The sequence below is a fragment of the Lynx canadensis genome, chromosome B3 (genome assembly GCF_007474595.2).
Source record: "Lynx canadensis isolate LIC74 chromosome B3, mLynCan4.pri.v2, whole genome shotgun sequence".
NCBI classification, from domain to species: Eukaryota; Metazoa; Chordata; class Mammalia; order Carnivora; family Felidae; genus Lynx; species Lynx canadensis.
Genome location: NC_044308.2, coordinates 58,797,667 through 58,823,751, shown reverse-complemented (window position 1 = coordinate 58,823,751; position 26,085 = coordinate 58,797,667). Strand labels below are relative to the sequence as shown.

At 34.9% G+C, this 26,085-nt stretch overlaps 1 protein-coding gene across 4 annotated transcripts in view; it reads left to right on the top strand.

Moving 5' to 3' along the window:
• CTDSPL2 (CTD small phosphatase like 2) overlaps window positions 1-17,964 on the top strand; it is an 81,463-nt gene extending 63,499 nt beyond the window's left edge. The window contains exons 9-13 of one of the 4 annotated variants that reach the window (XM_030318285.2): window positions 9,163-9,225; window positions 9,329-9,404; window positions 12,378-12,504; window positions 13,955-14,050; window positions 14,668-17,964. In XM_030318285.2, the coding sequence (XP_030174145.1) occupies window positions 9,163-9,225; window positions 9,329-9,404; window positions 12,378-12,427 (189 nt within the window). In that variant the 3' untranslated portion in view covers window positions 12,428-12,504; window positions 13,955-14,050; window positions 14,668-17,964. Of the gene's footprint in view, window positions 1-1,127; window positions 1,215-2,611; window positions 3,041-9,162; window positions 9,226-9,328; window positions 9,405-12,377; window positions 12,505-13,954; window positions 14,051-14,667 lie in introns of those variants that run through there. The other 3 variants (XM_030318286.2, XM_032593647.1, XM_030318288.2) reach the window with 3 other exon arrangements.
• Window positions 17,965-26,085: the final 8,121 nt, after the last annotated feature.

Genomic DNA, 26,085 nt, shown 5'->3' with positions numbered 1-26,085 from the left:
GAGTCGTAAGAGGATTTACTTTAGCAGTTATGTCAGTTCTAGTTTAACCTAGTTAGTCATTGTAGGCATGCTAATATCTGAGTACTATATTCATTTCCCTTCTATGGAACCTGATTTTAGTTTTGATTTTTGATCAGAGAGTGAGCAAACTATACATAAATATAAGGGATTTTAAGATTTTTGTATTCATTTTTAACTGGTTATTATTTGGTTTAAGGTAATCTTTTTTCTTAATAAGACATTTTCTGCCAAATAGGTTGTTCTTGTTTAGTTCATGTTAAGGACAGGAGTCTTCTGGTAAATATAAATAGTATAGCAGTATCTTAATAGGTTTGTCTTTTTAGCTTGATTACCTTGTTTTTTTTGTTTAAAATTCCATTCAGGCTTTGAATTTGGAAAGAAAAGTTGTCATTTGAAAAATATTAAATAATTATTTTGGGATGACTTCTTAAGCTTTCTGGTTTGAAATTTACTTCTTGCAGATAGTTTTGGTCTGTATGTCATTTTTAATAGTGAAATAAACTTGGAAATTGGAGGAGTTTGAGTCTTTCCTTTCATGAGCATTTCTTTTCATTGTGACCATAAGGTTGAATTTTTTTCTTGCTGCTTTCACCATTTCTGCTTTAATTCACTTCTTTTTAATAAAGTTCTTATTATTTTTATGTGGATCTGGATAGTTGTCTTATTTTGAATAAAAGGCTTCTAGCAGTGCATATGACTAATACTTAGAAAAACTATATATGTACTGCATCTACCTTTGTGTAATTCAAAGAACTCTTTTTCTTTCATATTCTGAGTTAAATTTTCTGAAACTGAAAAATAAATGATCTAGCTTAAATTAGGAGCAGTGAGCAGGAAGTTTGAGTCTTCCAAGTTATAGGGATGATTGCATTTTAATATTATTTATTAGTTACTACATCATAAACAGAGTTTAGTCCCCCTTTAGTAAATTTTTGAGGATGTCCGTAGTTAATATTGGGTACATTCCTTTGGATTTCTGGTTTTGGCATAGCCATTCTGTCTGCTTTTTAAAAAATAACTTTGAAGAAATCTTGGGTTAGGGTTCCCCCAGTTTTCAGACCAGCAAGCTCCCTTTAAACAGGGAATGATGTCTTTTAAACTTTCAGTGGTGTTGTCTCCATCTACTGGCAAAGAAGAAATATACACAAGGGTCTGAGATGATCTAAGAGATTTTGGAGAAACCACATTATTAGGTAAGATGTAACTTACATATTTAACCACTGCAATATAATGTGGCCCACTTAAAGGTTAGAAACCTGTAAAATACTGTATATACTCTTAAAAAATAATTTATTAAGTGAAATTCACAACATAAACCATTTTTAAATGAACAGTTCCATGGCATTTATCTGTATACTGTTGAATATGTCAGTTCCATAGCATTTATGTATAAATTCTTAAAAAATAAAATTGTAATGTTAAGATAGGATCAAATTCTTCACCTGAATCAACGCCAGATAAAGTGTCCTCTTGGGACTTACTTTGCTTTTGGTTTCTTTTTGTGGTAAGTTTGTTATGGTTGGCCCATATCTAATTTTAAATCTACTTGTTTTTTTTTCTTTCTTTCAAAACAGTTTAAAGTGTAAATTGTTTTACATATGTTTTAATAATCGTCCAAATCAGGGGTTGGCAAACTTTTTCCTGTACAGGGCCAGTTTTTAATATTTTAGGTTCTGTAGTCTTTGTTCCAAATATTTTTTTTTGCCATTGTAGCATGGAACTAGTCATAGACAGTAAGAATGTAATCAAATAAACATGGCTTTGTCCCAGTAAAACTTTATTTACAAAAATAAGTGATGTATTTGGCCCATAAGCCATAGTTTGCTGACCCTTGGTCTAATAATTATGAGAGTATATACAGTAAATTTACATACTCAAATTCTAAGTGGAAGTAAGTAATCAAATGTTCATCAAAATTCTTGTTAATATATAGAGAAATTTAAAACTAGATCCACTATAATCTGGTTGTGGGCTTTCTTAGTTTTTTTTCAGATGAAAGTTTGAGGGAAATTTAAGGTGACCACTATTCACATTTAAAGACTGCCTGACTCCATGGTATATACTCTCCTTTTGATTGATAAGTAGGACTCAACTTACTTAATGCAAGTCTCAGAATTTTTGAGCAGGTAGATCATTCAAGCCTCAATTTAGTATTTTGAGTGTATTTGAATTCCATTTCTCTGGGAGATTCAAAAAAACTAAAAGATTCAACTCAAAATTTGATACATGTTACTAATACTATTTGGGTAGAGAGATTTAGTTTGTGTAGATGGAGAGAAAAAGTCATTCTTTAAAGTGAGTTTTTAAAGTGAGGGTATGGCACTCAAAGAGGCAAAGTGTATGGATTTTTGTTTGGGTCTTTTTTTTCCCCCTTTAAATTGGTTGTTTTTCCATGAAGTGTTTTACAGTTAGTTATTGGGAAAACATTATTTATTCTTAGAATTGTACAGATGCATTTGATACCTGGAAAAACAAGTGCATGATCAGTTCCAATCCACATATTTAATTTTTATATTTAGCTTATATTGACACATTGTCAGGAAATCCATCTCGTGGTGTTACTCAGTTAAGAGGTCTCCACTGTATTTAGTTTCTGTTCCTGCAGATCCACCAATTCAAGACTCTAGGTCATCTCACTCCCTCTTCCATCCAGAAGATGACTTCTATCCACAAGCAGGACTGAATCAAAAGACAGATTTTTCACTTAGCTCTTGAGCTGAACCACCTCCTCAATGACCTTCCTCTATCTCCATCAAGAACTGGAGCTCAGTTTTTTGAAGATGTAATAGAGCTACTCAGCCCAAACGTGGCTAATTGAAGACAAAAAGAAGATGCCTCATATGTTTCACCACAGTGCAGCCAAACGTAACTGTGCTGTCCAACTCCTCATTCTGTAAAGTATGGCAGGGGCATCTGATTTTTGACTCTGTTCACCAATAAGACTTTAGCCAGTCAGTGGCTTTCTGAAGATCAGTAAAATCATCAAACTTTGGGTCAGCTGTCCAGAAATCAGATTGTGGTAAGCACTCAAGGAGAGATAGGATCTGTAGGGAGCTACTTGATAAAGGATGCTTTGTTTTATTAGTAGAGGTTGCTTTTATGGGAAAAGTTGGGGGGAGAGGTGGGCGGGAAACCCCACGTTTAGCAAAGCTTAGACTTTTCCCCATCACTATAGTTTGTTTTTTTTTCTTGGGAACCTTACAGCCTAGGATAATTTTCATAAGGATCTCAAATATTTTATCCCACAGAACAAGAAAAGTAGAGAGTCAGTGGCTTCTATCTCTTCTGTATAGTCTTTCTTAGAAAAGTCAGCATTATTTTTGCTTTATGGAGAAATAAGCAATCATGTAAAGGAAGAGTTTTGTAGTAAATACCTAATCAAGTTTTTCTTCCTCTCAAGCTCTGACTTAAATTGACATTAACCAAGAGGCATTTTGTTTTGACCTTCATAAAGCATAATTTTTGTTGTACAAAAGGAGTGTTTATAATATACCTTAAAAAGAACATTTGGGGTTCATGGACACTTAGTATTGAGGATTAAGGTAATATTTTAGCTGGTAGGGAACAATACTGTGATAACTAATTGTAGGTTAATATTAAAGGTAATTTTAAAGTAACTTTCCTATCCTTCTTAGTAAGTATAACTAGTCATTGGTCTATTTTTTTTTTTCATTGTAATTATTCATTATTGATTTTTTAGGTTAAAAAAAGAAAGAAGTGAAACCTATAGTTAGCTGCCTCTCAAAGATGATAAAGTATATTTCATGGGGACCTCTTTGTAGTCTTTGTAAATGTATCTTAAAATTAGAGGCAGTTCCTTAAAAAAGCATGGAAAATTCTTGTTCAACAGCTGAAAATGTGCTGCAAATTTAGGAGACGTGACAGTTAATTACTAAGCATATTAAATCATTTAGGCAGTTTAGAGCTTGTTTTTAAAGGCAGCATTTTTTGTTTTACTAAAGTGACCTTTTTTTGCTTTTAAAATGATTAAACTTTATTTAAATAAAATCAGCAATAGTTTATACATATAAAACATATATATATGCCAATTTTTATTTGAAAATTATGCTTCATTGCTAACTTACGTATATGGATACCTTAAGTTTCATTTTATCCCATGTAGACTCTACAGGAAAATTCCTTTTCAAATTTATTTCTACTTAGTGTAATGTTTTGCAGAAGTTTTTAGTGTGGGGATTTTTGATTTTATTATTTTTTATTTTGATGTTTTAGTATTTACCTATTCATTTTCAGATTGATCTGCCTACAAATACTATCCCCAGCAGCCATCTACCTCTTGTTGGAATTGTGTTAAACAAAGGATGACTGTAATGTCACCCGGGGGTTATAAGGTTGAGGTCTCTGCAGGGCCTACCTGAGCAACCCTCTTTCTATGAAGAGGATTTGGGTTTTGTCTCTGTGCTCTAGTATTGATGCTAAGAAAGTGTTAACTAAGTTAAATAGCGAAGCTATCAACTGATCGAACTCCTGATTATTTTCTCTCTTCTAAAAGTGTAGATTGCAGCTGTAGGGCTTTCTTTTTCAGTTAGGTTGCCCAGTTCTGACCCATAGAATCATACTCATTCCAGCTATTCTCCTTATGACTGGTTAATAATAAGGTGGATAAGTAATAGTCGTTGGCATTCTCCGTGTGCCAGGCACTGTTCTAGGTGCTTTACATGTATTAACTTAATCTTCACAACAACCCTATGAGGTAGGTACTCTTATTTTACTCATTTTATGTATGAGGAGACTGAGGTGCACAGAAGGGTTAACAAATTGACAGTCACTTGTTATACCTGTGGTATCTATCTACTCATGGTAAGATTTTTCAGTTATATGTAGCATCTCATTCTTCACATTCCCCAGGATTATTGGTTTTCTACTGCCTTAAAGTCTTACTTGGGCGCCTGTGTGGCTCAGTCAGTTAAGCATCTGATTTTGGCTCAGGCCATGATCTCATGGTTAGTGAATTTGAGACCCGCATCAGGCTCTGTGCTGGTAGTGCAGTGCCTGCTTAGGATTCTCTCTCCCTCCCTCTCTTTCTGCCCCTCCCCCACGTGCACGTGGGCACACTCTCTCTCTCTCTCTCTCTGTCTCTCAAAATTAAAAAAAAAAAAAAAGTCTTACTGCTGATTAAGTAAATAGCATTTACCAATCATCTTTTTATTTAAAGGGTGCCATACTCTTAAGTGGAGGAGTCCCACAGAATTGACTGTTTTTATGGGGTTTTTTTTGAACCTATGTCAATATGTGGCTCCTGGCTGCCTCAGTCAGTAGAGCATGTGACTCTTGATCTTGGGGTCATGAGTTTGAGCTCCATGATGGGCATAGAGATTACTTAAAAAAATTTTTTAATAAAATAAACCTGTATCAGTATAACAATAAATTCAAGATATCATGGAATAACTATTAAAAAATGTTTCTTTTTGAATATGTTAAAGTTATATTATCTGTGCTGAAAACTATTTAGAAATACTTTTTCTTAAAAGATTTACATGTAAGAGTTTTTTGTTTTTGTTTCTTCCTTATTCAGTTGCCCACAAAGTGAAGCTGCTTTGGGGGTTTTCTCTTCCTCCTCCTCCTCCTTGTTCTCCTCCTTTTTCTTCTCCTGCTTCTGCTGCTTCATTCATGTTGTTAAAGTTATATATGAAATTTCTTTAAAAAGTGAAATTACCTATGAAATTAAATAAGGTTTGGTAAACAAATAGAGATTATTCAGTATATATAGCTTGACATTGAATATTTAGTCATGAATTTGAATTTAGACAGACTACCACAAAATATTTATAATCATTTTATAACTAGATTGCTATTTTGGTGACTGCTTTTATTAAATTCAGTTTTATTAACCATTATGGCCTGGTAGGATTATCTACATACACAATTACAGGACATTCTCATTGTCTTAACACTAAAGAAAGTACAGGCCATCAGGTATCTTGATGTAATGTAATATTTTCTGTTATACACATTACTTTTTCTATATAAAATTTAAACTTTAGTAAAATCAATCTGCAAGATCATATAAGATTAGTTCCATTATCACAGTTTTGCAGTTATTTCTGGTAGATTTTATTTTTAAAGTTTTAATAATGAACATATTCATAAATCCTATCTTTGGGTAGTCATTGCTCTTAAGACATATCTTTGGGTATGGTATTTTTATACAATAATTGTTTCTTTATAGCATTCTGCATTATTTTTAAAGTTTTGACTTTTAAAAATGCATATTTAGTGATCGATTAAAACTATTTGTAGGGTAGATAGAATAATTGCTGTATATTTGGAGGGACATATGTATACCAGACTGAAGTGAAACTTTTAGCCTAATCTTACATTTGGGAGACTACATGATTTTGAAAAGTTACAAGTTTGAAGAAGGATGGTTGTTGGTGAAATACTAAGTAGGGAAAGAATGTGGAAAAAGGGAAATAGGCAGCTCAGGACAAGAATCTTTGTTATGAGAAAGAAGAAGAAAAATATAATTATGAGCATCTGTGGAATAGATTTTGAAGCATTTTGGAGGCATGCCTCTGTGCATTTGTACATTTCTATATCTCTGTGACCTAACATAATAAGTGATCATAGTCTCTTTGTATTATATATACCTTAACAATTGTTCTGTTTCCTACTAGACAGTACTTAGTGTTTGACTTTTATATATTTATGCTTTAATATATCCATCCAAATGACTTAGACCATGCTGGCCTTGTGTCTCCATTTCTATTTTTCTTTCTGAGATTTTACCTTTGTAGCACATAGCAGAACCTCCACCTCTGCTCACTGTTATTTTGTACCTTTCTATATTCTCTTTCCCACTAACCACATTAATTTCTGTGTATATATTTTAATCCTGAATGACCTTCCTGTTCAAATAGTGAATCTGTTTTGGGGATAGGAACTTTTACAGCCAACAATTACTCTATTCTCATGGTAAGGAAATAATTTAGCAATATATTCCCCCATCTTCAGTACTACCTTTTTTTCATCCTCTGTAAACAAGTACATTTTGAAAGTAATGTCGTTTTAAGATGTATTTTTATATTAAGAATGGTCAAAGTAGTAAGTACAATGTATAATGAAGTTTATAGTTTGATTTAATATGGAAGTCATGTATAAGAAGTTGAAATGTCACCTTTGTATAGTGTTCCATTTACTATGCTTGGATAATACCGTTTACATAGAAGTATTCCTCTGAAATGGAAGTGGTGTTAGGGTTCAGAGGAAGCAATCCCAAAGTACAGAGGGCCTTCCTTAGCTTATAGTGTGGAGCAAGTGATAACAGGGATATTGAGACCAAATGAAATCATTTACATAAATGCAAAAATAACATATTGTTTAATTAAATGTATGTAAACGGTAAGCTTTCTTAGCAACAAAACAAAAGGCTCTGATGGTTCATAGTTTATCATCCTCCTTGGGATGAGGTAATCGGAAAAGAAGTATTGACTAAATTGATTGTTTTCTTAATCATCACAAATCTATTTGAAAAGACCCATAGTTAATAAAAAATGGTATTTCTATTAAGGCAATCCATCAGTTACATGGGTTGGTTACAGGGTATACCAAATGTTTTTAAGATGGAAATGTCAAAATTAGTTAGATTTCTTGGGCCTCATTTTAAATGATCGTGATTGGACACTGAGGATTTATTTTTATTTGACTTAGGGGTATATGGCTTACTTTGTTTTGATTAGCCAAGAAATTGAGATAAAATGCCTAATAGGATTAAAAAGAAGTAAACTTTATCATTCTAGCCTGGAGGTAGGGGTAGAATGATATTATTATCACTCACAATTTGTCTTCTACAGTGATCAGTTTTTAAGGAAAACTCTATAGTTTTCCTTATATAGTCATATATGCTTGCTTTCTTTATTTGTTTTGTTTATATTGCTTGGCTTTGATTTCATTACTCAATGTATTTTTTTTTCTCAAGCACTTACTATATATTTAGTATTGTCTTATGCCTTTTGGGCTTTGGAAACTATAAGATTGGTAGTACATGGTCGCTACCCTCCTAGAATCCTTTGCATGATTTCCTTTTTCTGCCCTGAAACATTCCCAGAACTGGATTTTATCATGAGGGCATTTTTGTGTGGATGTGTGTTTATGACAGAATAAATTTCATGAAGCCTAGATTTTGAGTTTTTTTGCCACTAGTGTTTTGTTTTGTTGTTGTTTGTTTTTAATCTTAATCCAGTGACTCTGGTGCATAGGTGTTCTATATATATTTGTTGTTCGTGGTGTTTGGAGGTAATAATCACCTTTGAGTATAAGTTTTCTTTTTATAAAGTTTGTCACAAAATGAAACAATTTAAAATCTTTTGTATGTCAGTTTTAGTAGTTGCTCATGGCTTATAGTTCTGTGCTTTTTGAAAATTGGAGTAAGAGCTACATTAAATGTAGGCAAGAAGATAGACACAGAAATAAGGAAATAACGTATATAAGGCAGTTCTTTGGGTACTGTAGTTTTTCCTGATATTGCCAGTCGGTTTTGATAACTGGTGTGCCTTATTATATTTTCAATCTCAGTAACCCAGTAGTGCTAATTTAGATGCCACATCTGAATCAGTAAATGTAGAACAAGATTGAATTCTGAAAAATTCCAGTTATGTAAAACCCACCAATCCAGACATCTCTTTCTTGAACATTATTTACCTAATAGAGATTTAAAATAAAGGTATTCTTAGCAGGTGATTGTTGAGAAGAAATTCTGAGTATAGAGGAAGGTCATTGAGACAGGTCAGCTAGAGGTGGACACACAGCCTGCCTAATAATTGGATGGATGCTACCTGGCTGGAAGATGGAGCAGATTGGTGGATCAAAATCTCAAAGGGAACCTTCATTTTTAGTTGAAATGTTATTAAAATTATATTCCACAAAGTACTATCATATGTATGCTGCAATTTAACTATTAAGAAGTGACATCACCAATAATTATTGTTACCCTACCAAAGATTGTTTTAAGTGGTATTTGGTATGTGAAATATATTTGGCTGAGTGGTACTTAGTATACTTTTCTATTACTTTAAAATATGAACTTTTAAATTATACCCAAAGTAGAACACAACATATCTTATAAATAAGTTGTTCTATTTATAGGTTTATTTACTGAAGCTATTTTTGTTATTTCTTTAGGTTTACGTGAGATTAAGACCATTCTTCAGGGAATTCCTGGAGCGAATGTCTCAGATGTATGAGGTAAACATGCTTAAGCTAATTACAGAAGTATTTTTATTTTATTCAATATAGTACCCATATTTAGATCATGTATAATATTACGTTCTTTTCCCCTGAATTATAGATCATTCTTTTTACTGCTTCTAAGAAGGTGTATCAGACAGTTACTGACATACTAGACCCTAAAAGCAACTGGTCAGGTAAATTTAATTAAGAAATAGTAGAAATGTCTGTCACACTGATCTATGAAATTACTATGGATTCTATTTAATTTTCATGGCCATTTCAGTTGGCTGCATATATAGAGAATTTGTTGGGTTGAATGGTGAAAACGATCTTTTTTAAGCCCCCAAACTCTTTAAGAGTTCCTAATGATGTTAACTTCAGACAGACGTTCTTTAAAGGATACAAAGATCAATGTATTTATTCCTGTTACATCTGTATCCTCACTTCTTTGGGGACTGGGGGGAGATTGGGGGTATGTGGAATTTTTCACTGTGTGCATGATGTTTTCACTTCCTTATGTCTCTGAGATAATGCATGTTATGTCACCTTTTTAATGGCATAGAAAATAAAGGTTAATTTTAACAGAAAGGATAAATTAAACTCTTTTGCTTTTTTCAAGAGCAAATTTCTCTTCCATGGAAAGAAAACATTACATGAATCTAATTGGAAATTGCAGTTTGGTTTAGTCACTCAGGTTACCCCGATCTGGACTCACTTCCTTGTGTGTGTCCTGAGCCAGCAGATGCAGTGTGTTCCTGGTTAGGTGGGAGTGCCTCGGGTAATCTTAAAACAGTTTAAAAATCAGTTCCATTATTTCTTGTCAACAGAAATGAAATACTAAGACTGCCAGCAGTTTTGCTGCATCCTCTAAGATGACAGAGTTAATCTATGTTGTTGTTTTTTTTTAACCGAGAATGCTGAGAGAGATGCCAGAAAAGGTTCATAAAAGCTTTAATAGCCAGGAATTCATTTTCTTGAATTCTTTTTCCCATATTTTTTTAGTGGAAAGTCCTAATTTCTACTGTTAATAGTACCTTTGTTATAGAGTGGTTACAACTATGTTAAAAGACTTTTCTGATGTCCACGTTTAGGGGATTTGCTTTCTTGTAAATAGAACTATGTTTTTGTTTTTTTTAATCTAAAGGAGCAAAATTTGTCCTTGTTGTCACCTTCCCATTTTAGCTTCCAATATAAGCAAGCATTAGACACACAAATGAATTTTTTTTTTCTCTTCATAAAGGTATAATGCATGCTTATTTTATCTAACTTTAACAAAAGTACACAAATGATTTTGTTTTGATGACTTCATTCATTCTAAAGATTTCTGTTCTCTTTTAGAGCTTTTCTTTCATTTTACTAGGGAACAAATCATAGTCATGGAATTATAATGGTTACAAATTAACACCTTCATTAAACTACATTTATAAACCTACACATTGAGAGTTTAAATTTGTTTTATCTAGTTTTTGTATCTAGTATTTGAATAATTTAAAACAGGAGGAGCTTTTTGAACAGTGTATGCATTAGAGTACTATGTTGAAGATAAGGTAGACTCAAATTCCTGTGATCTGAGTCTCATGATTCCAAATGCAAATCTGATGACTGGCAAGAGTAGTTCCTTTCTAAAACTGCAAATGCCTGCTATTGACTCTCAGGCTCCTGAATAACTGGAGGGATTTTAGTGTAATTTATTTACAGTTATCATTTGTATCCACATACATGTTCATTTGTCTCCTGTCTTGGGTGAGTTTGCTGCTATTGCCAAAAGAAACATCAATAGTGACTTGCGTGTACCTGCTGCACCTGCCTGTCTAGTTTCCTCAAATGTGAATGTTTGTACAGATAAAAATGGAATCTTTTATAGGCCCATCCGGACTTAATTCTTTTGTCTGGCTTTACCTTTTCAAAGTAGAACAGTCTTTAAACCATACAGTGGTAGATGATCATTTAATTTAAAGTATTCTTTATAGAAAGGGGGGGGAGAGAACTGTTTCTACTACATTTCTTCTGGTTGGAAAACTCTGTCGTCATCACTGGGACTGATGTTTTAAGGTTGGGTTTTGTTGTTGTTAGAGCTATGGCCAATTTTGTTGGTGGAAAATGCCCTTTTCTTGAAATTCCATAATTAAAAATATAGGTATATATAAGTAGGCCCTAGCTGCTCAAAAATTGTTTAGTGGGATTAAGACACAAGGAAGCCAAACCATCAAATTACTAATGTATGCAAATGGAGTATTTCAGGGTGACCAGTATTAACTATTAGTAATATTCCAAGACTAACATTTTGAGTGCTAAATGAGATTATGTAATTATGACAGTATATAAGTATTATAAGACCTTCAGTCGCTTTTAGTGGTACACCATTTTTCAGTTAAGTATCTATCATTGGTGAAACATCAGTTTACATTTGTAATACTTAAATCTGAATTCATCATTTCATTCAATCCTTGTTTTTCAAATATTCATATACACACTCACACGAAATTAAAAGGAAGATGGGTGTTTGGGAAAAGTATGAAGTGATGGAATAAACATTCGTTTTGGCCTCCACAGCTTTTCTCAAAAACTATAAGGGAAACGAAAAACATTTTTGAAAATGCCAACACAGAAACATTCCTTCTTATATTTTCTATTCTGGCATGTACAGGGATAGGGAGGCTGTGTGGTCTTCTGGTTAGAGCAAAGGACTGGGAGCCAGGAGGATCCTGGGTTCCAATGCGGGGCTAACCACTGACTTACTGTGTGACCTTGGGCAAGTCACTTGACCTCCTTGTGCCTCAGTCAACCATCTGGAAAATTGGTTAAAAAGCAGGACCTCGATGACACAACCAGATGCTGCATCTGAACTGAGCTTTCCTGGGTAAATAAATTACAAAAACAATTTACAGAGTTTTTAATCCCTCTTTATAATTTAATATAACATTTTGGGATAAGCCAAAGTTCTTAAAGGCATGGTAATATTTGGTTGTAAGGTTTCAATAATTGCTAACATTTTTTAAAGTAAAACTGTAGCCCAAAGCTTAGGCCCACATTTGTATTTGAATTTCCTTTGTGAGAGAAAATAAGGCTAAAACTGTAAAGCCTGTGGTATGTGTGTATGTTTCAGTATGTGTTACACTTTTTGGAGTTTTTTTTTTAAGTTAATTTCTTTTTATTTTTATGTTCAGGCATCGGCTTTTCCGTGAACATTGTGTTTGTGTACAAGGAAATTATATAAAGGACTTAAATATCCTTGGAAGAGATCTTTCAAAGACTATAATAATTGACAACTCACCACAAGCCTTTGCATATCAGGTATGAAGAGAGGGTTGCTAAACAAAATGAGATTGGAAAAAAAAAAAAAAAACACGATGAGAACAAATGCTGCCAAACAGAATGTAATAGGAGAACAGGATTTTCACTGGTGGAATTTCCCTTTTTAGTGTTATCTTTTAGAATTAGAAATGCCAAATTGCTATATTTCTTGTGGACATTTTTCTTTTAAATAAATGAAAACATAGATAAAAATCTGAGTAATAATTCTGGATAAGAAGAGATTATAAGCTGTACATCAGTTAATAGCATTCTTATCAGTTGTTAAATCAGTATGTCAGCACCAAGCCTACTCTTGAACCATGAAATCATGACCTGAGCCAAAGTTGGAAGTTTAGCCGACTGAGCCACCCAGGTGCCCATTCTTTTTCTTTTTCTTTTTTTTTTTTTAAATGTTTGTTTATTACTTTTGAGAGCAAGTGTCTGTGCGAAAGCTAGGGAGGGGCAGAGTGAGAGACTCCCAAGCAGGATCCACGCTGTTAGTGCAGAGCCCGATGAGGGGCTTGAACTAACAAACTTTGAGATTATGACCTGAGCCAAAATCAAGAGTCGGAAGCTCAACCAACTGAGCCACCCAGGCACCCAGCAAGATTTGTATTGCATTATGAATGTGTTTGTGTGATAGGTCTGAGATTTCCTTTACAGTAAATCAGTGCAGAGTAGGGATGGTGGAAATTGGGTTGGGTGTAGAAAGAACAAGTGAAAAGTAAACAGTAAAAAGATGAAAAAAGAAAAATGGGGAAAACTGCATATGGTATTGAAATGTGTTCAATTTAGGTCATTGGTCACATTTTGAAATATATTTTTAAGAATTTCATATTGGTTCCTGGATAAAATAATTTCATTTATTTACCATCTTAAATATAGTATTCTGCATTAGTATTAAAGATAACCTAGAGATTATTTACTATAAAATGTGGTTTGCATTCTCGTTTTTAAACTTCTCTTCAGTGAAATACCATTGCATCAATTTGTTACGTTCCTGCCGTTTCAGGTTATCCTGCTATTTGTTGGAAATAGAACAATGAATGTCACACAGTCCCTGTGTAAAAGTATATAGGCTTTCTGATAGTGTTTACATTGGCAACACCCCTCTCACAGTGCCTAGCATAGACTAATAGTAACTATTTTTTTAATCCATAAAGTATATTTTTAATTACGTAATTGCAAAACTTGTTTCAATGGATCTTTCTTGTTTAGTTTCATATATATTAAGACATTAAGCTAAAAAACCAATTAGGCTTTGATGTATCCCTTAACATCTGTTTCTTGCACTATTGAATTGTCAGAATGTAACAACCATAAACTGATGGCATTCCTTTTCACAGTAACTTCTGCAGATCACTGTGTACTTAAGTATCTGTTATTTCTTTTAAGTTTTTATAAAGTATGCAAAATGTAATAAAAAGGATTTAATTATTTATTATTTTAGCTATCTAATGGAATCCCTATAGAAAGCTGGTTTATGGATAAAAATGATAATGAACTCCTAAAATTGATTCCATTTCTGGAGAAGCTTGTAGAACTGGTAAGTATCTTATTTATCTTGTTGTGTTTTGCACTTGTTGCCTCAACTCTATTGAAGTAAATCTTTTTAATTACTTTATGTGCACTGACTTTTAAAGTCAACTTGGTATGAGATCAGGGCAAAAAAAAATTGAAAAGGATTACAAGCATTTTCTAACCTTGTAAACTATATCAAAATCATGCTTCTTAGTATTTAATAATTTGCAGGTTGAATGTTTTTATTTTCACTGGGCTGCTTCTTACGAAGTCACTAACAGTATTAAATTGATTTCACTTTGCTTTCATAGTTCAGGTCTAGAATTAATGCTTGTGCTACTGAAACTTTATTCTGGTGTTATTTTTTCCTAATAAATAAAGTAGAATTCAGTGGCTTAACACTTTTACCAGTCTTTTGGTTTTGCCTCTTAGTGCATAATTGTTCTTTACAGAATTAAAACTTTAATGACAGTTCTTTTAATCTAAATTTAATTCTAAGTTAACTGCTTGTGTGTAGTATCTTTATATTTGGCAAACAAAGTGAAATAAATAGTGGTATATTTTCTCTGCAAAGGAAGAATGTTCACAGTGTTACGGAATCATATTTTACATGGCTTTTAAAATGTCTTTTTCTCCACACAGAATGAAGATGTTCGACCTCACATCAGAGACAGATTTCGCTTGCATGATTTGCTGCCCCCAGATTAAGTACAAAGACTTGTCAAATCACTGAAGGGGGAGAGAATGCAGGACCCTTTTGGACTAAGACAAAAACATTGCCATTACTGTTGAAATTTTGCATTTTTGTACCCCGTCTTGCTTTTCTTATCTTTGGTGCCCAATAATAATCAAGGGTTACAGAAAGAGACTTTATCTCAGATTGAATACATACAGTAGGTAGGCTAAAACAGAAGAGTCTTTAGAACTAGTGCAACTCCGGTGAAATTTTTTTATGTACAGGACATCTGCAGTTTATAAAGAATTCTGTTTCTGCCACCAGCAGTTTGACCTGTAGTCACACAGGATTTTATGATAATAACAGAGATGAAAATGGACTTTTATTTTCTCTCTGTTTGGTGCTCTAAGTGGGTTTGTAGCCACTTTTCTGTTACTTTAAGATTCTCATTTCAACAGGAATGGCCAGTAAAAGTTGTTTTATTTTTCCTGTTAAGGTTTATAACCTTTTTACATTTTTGACCTGTATTAGATTAGATTTTCATTATGCATTCCTTTTAGTTGAGGCGCTTCCTAGTTTTCTGGAAATAGTCAGTTTTGTTTTTTTTATACATTTGAATGGCCGTTTTCCTGCTTTGTCTGCCTGCATATTGTATATTTGTTTAAAAATATTCTCTACTTTTAGTCCATGTAAGTTTCATTTAGAAAGACATGCATTTATATTTTGTTTCTGTAATATTCTGTAGGTGAAATCTTTTAAAAAAAATCAAAGGACTGGGTAGATAAGAATATATGAATGACTAATATTCAAAAGATTTAAACCATTGTGATGGCATGTGTTCCCCAAATGGTAATATCTTGCAATGGCACACGGATTTAACGGATAAAGGTATACCTCAGACTTCACTGTGCTCACCAATCTTTGAGGAGAATGAGTTTGGTCATCTGTTGGGCTTGATTTGGTTACTGCTGCCTTTGGTTTTCTCCAGGAATGAAGTATTCAGCACAGTGACTCAGTATTTTTAGTTATTTTGCATGGGCTGGTAGTACCTCTGTTATGCTCTTGGTTACAATCAATTTAAAACTCTGTGTAACAGTCTTGGTACCTTACAGTAGCTATGCATAATCCTGTGGCACAGTAAACTCCCAAGCCACCAATGCAGTTAATATGCTCTCATAGTGGTTTTCTATGCTATATGAAAATAGTCTTCAAGCCTTGGTTCTCTAATGCAGCTACCACAAGAGGTTGATATTTTTATAGTGGCGTGTAATCTCCTTTTCGGGAGGCTTTTTATGGAAGGTAGAATTTGTAAAAGTTAGTATGCTTTGCCTCTCGACTGCATTAACATGCCACAGGCTCAGACTGTTTTTGTGTAAAGGATGTCAAAGAACGGCACTTTTTCTAAAGAGAAGTTTGATATTTTGTATGCTTGTTAAGAAAGTACAGTATTGGAAATTAAAGGTGGACAACTGATAATTGAGGAGTATGTCACTTAATTTTTTATGTATATTACCTGTTTACTTGTACAACTTATTGTACAAATTACATGCAGCTTCATTTTCAAATGAATCCTTAAAATAAGGAAATCTTTTTAGGAAAACATTTAATTTTTGTATTTTTGATTTTAAAGGCATGAGTTATGTCAATTTTCAGTGTATTAATGAAGATTTTAACTTTTCATCAGGTTGAGTGTTTTCTTACTATATTATCTGTTGTGTATGTAGTTAGCATATTGTGTCACTGAACTGTTTAAAAAATCTAGCATGTAGAGCAAGCCTGTTTTGTGGAAAATCCTTATTCATTAAAAAAAAATAATCATGGCAGATTTTCTGCAAAAAAAAAAAAGCAAACGCATTTGCAATTCAGAATACTGGTTTTTTTTTTTTTTTAATTTGTTTTGGTTTGTTTTTGTTTTAATTTAAAGAAAGGTATTTTGCTTGCAGGAAAAATACTCCAGATTCATTTTAATGAGAATCTTTGAAATGTATTTATCTTTAGGGCATCTGGGCATCTTTATGCTGTTTGTCTTCTGTCTTTCTTGAAATAAAATGTACATACGTTACCTTTACATACGCTCTTGCTCAAAATTGTGAACCTAGTTACATTTCTCCTTGCTCCCCTTTTTATGCTCAAACAGTAAAACCCTAAACCTATACAAGAAGATCTAAGCTTTCAGCGTGCATTATAATTGCTGAAAGCTTTTCTGATTAAGCAAACACAGTCTCAAAGGGCTTTCCCATGATTTAAAGGGAAATGTAAGCACCTGTACTGTTGTGCCTGTGGGCACTTTAAATAAACACCAACTTTTAGTCCTCTTTTATTAATGGTAAACTGTTTTCAGTCCCATGCTAGGAGAGTTCTTTAAGTCAACTGACAAAGGAATCTAGCATAACAAGATTCTGTAAAGGAATAAAGGGAAATTTTATATGACCTGAGAAAATTTTTCGAGACCAATTTATTTTTCTTCATTACTTAATTTGGGTCATTTTAAATTTGTTAATATAAATTTAAAATACTTATAAAGAGACAATTATCCAGCTTCCTTCTACTTTAACATGTTTTATCCTCTCATTACCCCTAATTTTCTTTTATCTTTTGGTAAATGTTATCTTAAACACACTTCCATTTAGTTAAGCGGAGGTGTTTATTTTGTGAATTGAGATGTGCCCAGCTCCTTCAATTCACACAGGAAACATGAACTCTTAAAAACTGACTGTAGGAAATGCAGGAGAGTTGCATACCTGATAAGACACAGCGAAAGTGACCTATATACACATTAACATATCTGAAGTACATATTATAATTGTGATATTTCCAGTGATAAATGTCTGGCTTTTAAGACATTCTTTTAAATATTTGTATTATTGTTAGGATGTTTAAATCAGTTGTGTTTTTTAATTCTGTGTAATATATGTAGCCCTAATCAGATTTATATCACCATATTTCTTCTTGAGTCTTAAAGAGTTGATAACAATTTGAAACCATAATTGTTTTATATTAGCTAGTATGTATATTTATTTACCCGATGGCTTTATCTTGTTTCCCAAAATTGGGGGGGAGGGAGCTGTTGAAAGCATTGTAACTTCTATAAATGGCTATTTTCTTGTACCTGTCAGTGAAAATGGATGTGTACATTGTTTTTTTTTATATTTCTCTGGTTTTTCTGGTTTGTTTGGTTGTTGTTGTTGTTGTTGGCTTTTTTTTTTGTTTGTTTTTTTAAGTGTTAAACATAGAATGGTTTAAAAAAGATCTTTGGCCAATGACTTTTTCAGCTAGATAATTACTTTATTCAGCCTTCTAAAGAAGTTTGTTTTCATTGTTTTGTTCAGTCAACTTGCCTGAAAAAGAGAGACTTCATCTCATCAGTGAAGAAAGCATGTCATTATTCCTACAAATCTTTACAGCGAGCACAGAATTCTTCATAAGGATCAGATCTCTTCCACATCTTGTGTCAGTCACATAAAGCTGAAATGTAAAGGACACTGAAGCCTTCATTTAATTGTACTAACACGATGGTGTTATATACCACATCATTAGCTAGTTAAGGTTTTCTGAACTGACTTCTCTTTGTCTTCCTAGGTATTTATTTGTTATCTCTTTTAATCTTGTGTATCTAAATTAACTTAGTTAATAGTTACCCACTGAATAACTATGCCAAGCAACTAGGAAAGAATGTTTATTTTATTTCCCCTTATAGGGGAAGAGTGGACTGGGAACAAAAATGTATGGGCCAAAAGGCCTTAGGTTGTCATTCATTCACTTTCTTATTCCTCTCATGAGCTATATTTGAGTATAGTATTTTTTCAGTGCTGATATGCTTGATTATGTCATTACTTCTCATATCTTCCCAAGTTGAAAGCCTGCTAGGAACCTATATAAAACACATTTAAAATTTTCAGAATAAGAACCACAAAACTCAGTATCTTATATTCAAATGCCACTTAAATTATTATGGGAATCCAAGTCTCACTCACTAGGATACATTTTTATAAAATGTTTCTCTGTATCTTGAATTGAAATTACTTGCTCAGAGGCAAGAGTTCTGGGGGTATAATGTGTTTTGAGAAATTTTTAGAAAGGGGAGAAGAGAGCAGCAAGTTTATACTTAGTTACTTTATGGTTTTGATATTAGTATTTTAAAATACATCAGTGTTTCCCAAACCTGACCATTAGAATCGTTCTGAAGAGCTTAAGAAATACAGATTCCAAAAGCCTAACCCCCTGCGAAACTGTCTGGATGGATCTAGAGTGGGGCCTGAGAGTTTTGTGTGTGTGTGTGTGTGTGTGTGTGTGTGTGTTTTAAAGACCTCCAGGTGATTCTAATAGCCAGCTTTGGGAAATCACTGTTTTAAATAATGTGACGGTGTTTGAGAGTAGGCAACTAAAATAAAGTTTACCAGACATCTCTGGTAGTTTTTTTTTAAACCGGGACCAGATTTCACAGAACTTACTCAAGATACATGGAGGAATAATAAAGAAGATTGAGGCTACTGCTCATTATCATTCTTATCTCCTACTTTTTAAGAGTTTGCATTTCTAGCACTTGGAATAGTTGATCATATATACAGCTGAAGGACATCCCTGAATGAGACCATTATATATATTAATTGTAAAATATTTCACTATTTTTTTTTTATAAATCTTTGTAGAAATAAGCAATGAAATACTACTTTCATCTTTTGAAATGGGATTTTTCAAGGCATTGTCCTTTTGGCATTAAGGTAGGGGGGAGTTAATATTCTCTCTGCCTTTTTCCATGTGAATCAATATAAAAGTCATGGATATTTAAAAATCTCAGTTTAATTTCTACATATTTACTATGCAGTATAGCCGTGAACAAGTAATGTAGACTTAGTTTTCTCATCTTCAAATGCCCTGATCACCCTACCTCACAGGGTTGTTGTGGGGATAAATAAAACTTTTATGGAAGCACTTTTCTTTGACGATATTTTATCAGCCATTAGAAACAATCTAACAGCTTATATTTGTATAGTGCTTTTTTGCTTGTTTGTTACAATTACGTGATTTTTTCACATTACTTTCCCCTTTGATATCTTCAGGATGTACCTGTAAGGAACACAGAATAGGTTACAGACAGGCAGAATGACAATTTCTGGACCTACTGTGTGCAGAAGTGGAATAAAATGTGAATAAAGGGGCTAGTTTTGAAAAAAGAGATGATGGCAAAGAACCAGATTATGGTGAACCTAAGATGAGGAATTTCTATTTGATGTAGTGGGCAAAATAACATGAACCAACATAACTACAAAATAGCATTCTGGTTCCACCCCGATTTCTGTGGTGAGACTTTTCTTCTTACTGAGCAAAACTGACATTGTGTAAGTTTAAGGTATATGGTATGAGGACTGGATACAAATATTTGAGATGTTCATCACAATAAGGTTAACATCCTTCACCTAATTACCATTTTTGTTAGGGTGAGATGAGAACATTTAAAATCTACTCTGATAGCAACTTTCAAGTATACAGTACTGTTAACTGTAGTCACTATGATGTACACTAGGTCCCCAGAACATTAGATCCTCATACAACTGGAGGTCTACCCTTTGATCAGCATCTCTTCATTTCCCCTAGCCCCAGGCTGTGATGAGATTTTTTAAGTATTTTCCCTAAGCTCCAAGGAGTTTGATGCACATACAGGTTTGAGAGTCACTGAGTACAGGGGCCTTTAGAAAGAAATGACCTGGCTGGCTTAGAAGAGCATGCAAACTCTTGATCTGAGGTTGTGAGTTCTGCCCCACATTGGGTGTAGAGATTACTTTAAAATCTTAAAATGACGACTTCAGGGTGAATAGTTGACTTGGGAGTTTGGTTATAAAAGAGCTTTCAGGATCAAAAGATCTGGATTTTCAAGTCCATAGGTATCATTAACTTACTAGCCAAAAGCAGGTATCTAAGCCTCAATGTGTGTCATCTGTGCAAAGGGTGCCGAAGATGTACTTTTCAGACTTAACAAAGATGAATGATACCAAGACATCATAAATGTAAGGCAATATACAATAACTACCAGAATAGAAATGGTAAGCAGCTAGTTCTTTTGCAGATATGCAGGGAGATATACATGCCACAGTGTTTGGGGAGATGTCTGAAGCTGAAAAGGACAGCAGAAAATCAAGGCAGTTGTAATAACCACATTTAGTTTTTTAAAGAAAAACATGAGCAGTAGGGTGCATTCACATGAAGACCACAGAACTGATTGTGGAGAGGGTCACCTTGTAACAATGTGTTTGATGAAAATATGCGTGAGTGTTAAGAAAAAAGTGGATGATGAAGACAGTACTGAATGGCTTGAGAAATCTGGTAAGTAGTTGGGTAGCAGGCTTATATAAATGGTTTGCCAAGGTTAGTAGTTGCTTAGTAATGGATGAACCAAATGAACTAGAACTTTTGGTGGCTATCATAATGAGCTTTAATGTTATACTTGGTGTATGGCAATATTTGTTGAAAGCTATAAGTAGCCTTCCTAATGACAGTAACAGTCATTTTAAAGCGCTGCCTTACTATGTGTTAGGACACTATTCCAGGCTTTATGAACGGCAGAAGAAAACAACCCTGACATTGCCCTCAAGCTTACAGTCTAGCAGTGAAGACTGATAATGTTGGGAAAAGAGTCATGAAGGGGAAGAATGGCTTTGAGAATGCCACAATCTAGTCTGGAACCAGGCTTGGGTTGGCTGAAAAAGCATTAGGTTGAGATTCTGTAGAACATGTACTGAAGAAGTGTAAAGCCAGGCTTGATTTGCAGGGTGGAGGGGACATCAAGTAAGGAAGTAGATGATCTGGATTTATCTTGAAAAAGATCACTTTACCATACAGGGAAAGAGGAGGGGGGTTGGTGGGAGATCAGTTAAAAGAGTTTACAAAAGGCGGCCTAATTCAGGGCTCATGGGTGGCTCAGTTAAGCCTCCAACTCTTGATTTTGGCTCAGATCATGATTCTTGCGATTTGTGTGTTTGAACCCTGTGTCAGGGTCTGCATTGACAGTGTGGAGCCTGCTGGGATTCTCTTTCTCTGCCCCTCTCTGCTCTTGCTCACTCTCAAAATAGATACATAAACACATTGGGCACCTGGGTGGACTCAGTCCAGTTGAGCACTCTGATTTGGCTCAGGTCGTGATCTCACGGCTCGTGAGTTTGAGCCCCGCGTTGGGCTCTGTGCTGACAGCTCAGTGCCTGGAACCTGCTTCAGGATTTCTTTCTCTCTATCTCCCCCAACTTGCACTCTGTCTTTCAAAGTATAAATACACAGTAAAAACAAAAGATTTTTTTAAAAAGATAAACACATAAACTTAAAAATTAAAGTTAAATAAGTTAACCTAATTCTCCATACAACGTCTTCCCTTTCTCGTAAGACCACAAACATTCGGTGCGATAACCCTAATGGACAATCTGAGGCCAGGAGGTTGGTAAAGTCTTAGGGAGAGTATGGACTGTCTATTTAACGGACAGGAATAGGAAGATAACTGTAGGATTTTATGCACCATATAAAAGTAAGAGCAAATGTATAGGAGTTGAATGGAGACAGATGCTGTCATTCATGCTTACAAAATCTTGGGTAGGCTTTTTTTGGGTAGCAGTTGGGGTTAAATAAAAAAAAGGTCAGTTTCTTGTATCATATAAATCAATCTTTTTACATGTGTAATGACTCAGTATTTTGGTATTTTATAAATGTCTTGACTTGGTCCTGTTTGCAATTAAAACTTCCTCTTCAGCCTTACTTCACTTAATCTCAGATTTTGAGTCTAGTGCTTAAGGCAGTTCACTTAAAAAGAAGCCACTGGCATCTCCATTTCTGCTGTTATTTATTATCCTGTGGTCTTTTTTTTTTTTTTTTTTTTAATGTTTATTTATTTTTGAGACAGAGACAGAGCATGAACAGGGGAGGGTCAGAGAGAGAGACACACACAAAATCTGAAGCAGGCTCCAGGCTCTGAGCTGTCAGCACAGAGCCTGACGCGGGGCTCAAACTCACGGACCATGAGATCGTGACCTGAGCCGAAGTCAGAAGCTCAACCAACTGAGCCACCCAGGCGCCCCTATCCTGTGGTCTTAATGATGAAGTTCTTGTAGGCAGAGATTTTAATATTAATTTTTTCAACAAACATTGATCAATTACTCTGGTCATCTGTAAAATAAGAATACTGTTCTGTGTGATTTTTAGGGCTCCTCTAGAGGACTACCATGTGAATCACAGATTCATTTTAAGGACTGAATAAATTCTCAGCACAATAATTCTATTTTTTTTTTAATGTTTATTTTTGAGAGAGAGCACAAGTGGGGGGAGGGCAGAGAGAGAGGGAGACAGAGGATCTGAAGCAGGCTCTGCACTGGACAGCAGCGAGCCTGATGCGGGGGCTCCAACTTGTGAACTGCGAGATCATGACCTGAGCCTAAGTAAGACGCTTAACCAACTGGGCCACCCAGGCATCCCTGGCACATAATTCTAGACAATTGTCTCCCTGCTTCCTTATTTCAAAAAGCAACATGCACAATACTGTGAATTCTCAATTTCTGCCTCAAAAATCTATCAATGCTGCCTACATATAGCCCATGTATTTTTCCATAGCATCTCCACGAACCAATTTCTTTGTTTTTAATTTTTTTTTAACGTTATTTATTTTTGAGGACAGAGCATGAAGGGGGAGGGTCAGAGAGAGGGAGACACAGAATCTGAAACAGGCTCCAGGCTCTCAGCTGTCAGCACAGAGCCCGACGTGGGGCTCGAACTCACGGACCGTGAGATCATGACCTGAGCTGAAGTCGACCGCTTAACCGACTGAGCCACCCAGGCGCCCTCTACAAACCCATTTTCAACTGCATGTGGTTTAAAACCTTGAAGTAATATCCCAGAACCTAGAACAATACTGAGTACAGGGTAGGCACTTGATAATTATTTGCTGAATAAATAAATGAATGAATGAGTTCACACTTCAAAGTATGGACTTCTATTTAAAAGTCCAGAAAATTGATTCAGTGCACCCCAGAATTGATGAGATTCAGGGGAATTGGTTCATACCAATAAACTCATGAGACACTAGTTTTAAGCCAGATTTCAATTTCCTTCATTTACTGGCAAAAGTTTTCTCCCTATGAAACTAGATTACAATCAGATGCCTCCTTGGTGAGGGTGAAACAAAAGAGAAAATCTATTGAAAATGAATTATAATGTCTAATACCAATTCAACAGGATACCCCTCTACTAGACATCGGCCAAAAACCTAATAGATACTTACCTTCGAATGTCAAGATCTATGTGGCCAAAAGTTAATTTATCCTTATTCTTATTATGATGAGAGGCACCATTCAGTTATTTTCAAAAACATTTATTGACCATTTACTATATGCCAGGCACTAGGAATATAGTAGTAAAAACAACAGACAAGGTCCCCATGCTGCAAACAGACATTAAATATGTAAACAGGGTCATTAAAGATTATGATAATGCTATGTCAAAAACAGAGCAATGAGATAGAGTAACTGGGGGAGGCTTCTTGCAGGCAGGAGATCAGGAAGAGCTCTGCAAAGGTAGCATTTGAACTCTGATATGAAAGAAGAAAACCAACCATGCAAAGAGGTGTGGAAAGAACACTGTAGGCAGAAAGAATAGCAAGTACAAAGTCCAAAACTAGGAAAAGGGTTAGTAGCCTTATAAGGCTAGAAGCAATGAAGTTAATGAGAGAGAATGACATAGGGGGTTGACAGGAGGTAGGAGTCGGACTTGTAGGGCCTTATATGCCATAGTAAGGAATTGGAATTTACTCTAAAAATAACAAGAAGCCAGGGGCACCTGGGTGGCTCAGTTGGTTAAGCGTCTGACTTCAGCTCAGGTCATGATCTCACGGCTGGGCTAGTGAGTTTGAGCCCTGCATCGGTCTCTGTGCTGTCAGTGCACAGCCAGCTTGGATCCTGTTTCCCTCTCTCTACCCCTCCCCGCAACCACCCCCCACACCGTTTGCGCTCTAACATTTAAAAGAACAAGAACAAAAAATTAAAAAATGAAAACAAGAAGCCACTAAAGGCTTTTCAACTGGGAGAAAGGGGTGTCACAATCTGATTTACATTTTTAAATAAGCAAACTGCCTGGCGTGTAGTGAATGGATTGTGGAGGGAAAGGTGGGAGAAGGAAAACCGACTGGGAAGTCATCATAGAAGAGTCTAGAGAAAGTTTGGATGAAGGTGGTTGCAAAGAGATATGGGGGTAATTAAATGTATTCAAGATTAATAGTGGAAGTAAATCAAAGAACTTGGTGACTGAATTTAGGAGGTGAGAGGAAGAAAGCAGAGATAGGTCTCGGTTTTTTGACTTCGGTACCTGGAGATTGGTGTCACCACCACTCGTTCAATCTCCAAAAGCACTATCCTCTACTGCTCTCTCCCACTTCCCCTCCATATCCAACCAGTCACTGTTATTAGTTGGGATTATCCAGAGAAACAGAACAAACAGCATGTGTGTATATATATAAAGAGATTTATTTTAAGGGATTGGCTCACACGATTGTAGGAGCTGGCAATTCTGAAATCTGCAGAGCAGGCCAGCAGGCTGGAAACCCAGGCAAGTGCTGCTGCTGGAGTCCAAAGGCAGTTTGGAGGCAGAATTCCTTTTTCTACAGTGTTTTTTTTTTTTTTTTTTAAGGCCTTCAACTGATTGGATAATGATTAGGATAAGACCCATCCACATTTTGGGGGTTAATCTGTTTTAACTCAAAGCTTACTGATTTAAATGTTAATCACATACAACAAGTACATTCACAGCAACAACTAGTGTTTAACTAAAAACTGGTTATCACGGCCAAGCCAAGTTGACACATAAAATTAACCATCACAGTCAATAAATTGTTTTGACCCTTAAATATTTCCCAGATTGGTTCTTTTCTTTCTGCTACCATTGCCTTACTTTAGGCTTGTGTTCTCATTTAATTAATTCATAAAATATTTACTTTATGGTATTAGATACTGTGCCAAATGGTGGAAATACAACTGTGAATAAAAGATTATTGCACCCTAGGGACCTTGCATTCCAGCCTTTCCCTGCCTTCTGCTAGCCTCCCTCTAATTTAGCTTTATAAAAGGATGACTGTATATCATTGCCTCTCATACTTTAACATGGAGAGTCATCTGAGGACCTTGTTAAAAGGCAGATTTTGATTCAGTAGGTCTGGGATGGGGTCTGAGATTCTGTATTTCTAACAAGCTCTCCAGATATGGCTGTAGATGAGGAATAAACTAAGAGTAACTGGGCTGTACAAAATCTCTTTAAAGACCATGTTTATAAAATATGTATTTGCAGGGGCGTCTGGCTGGCTCAGTTGTAAAAGTAAGCAACTCTTGGTCTCCAGGTAGTCAATTCGAGCCCCACATGGGGTG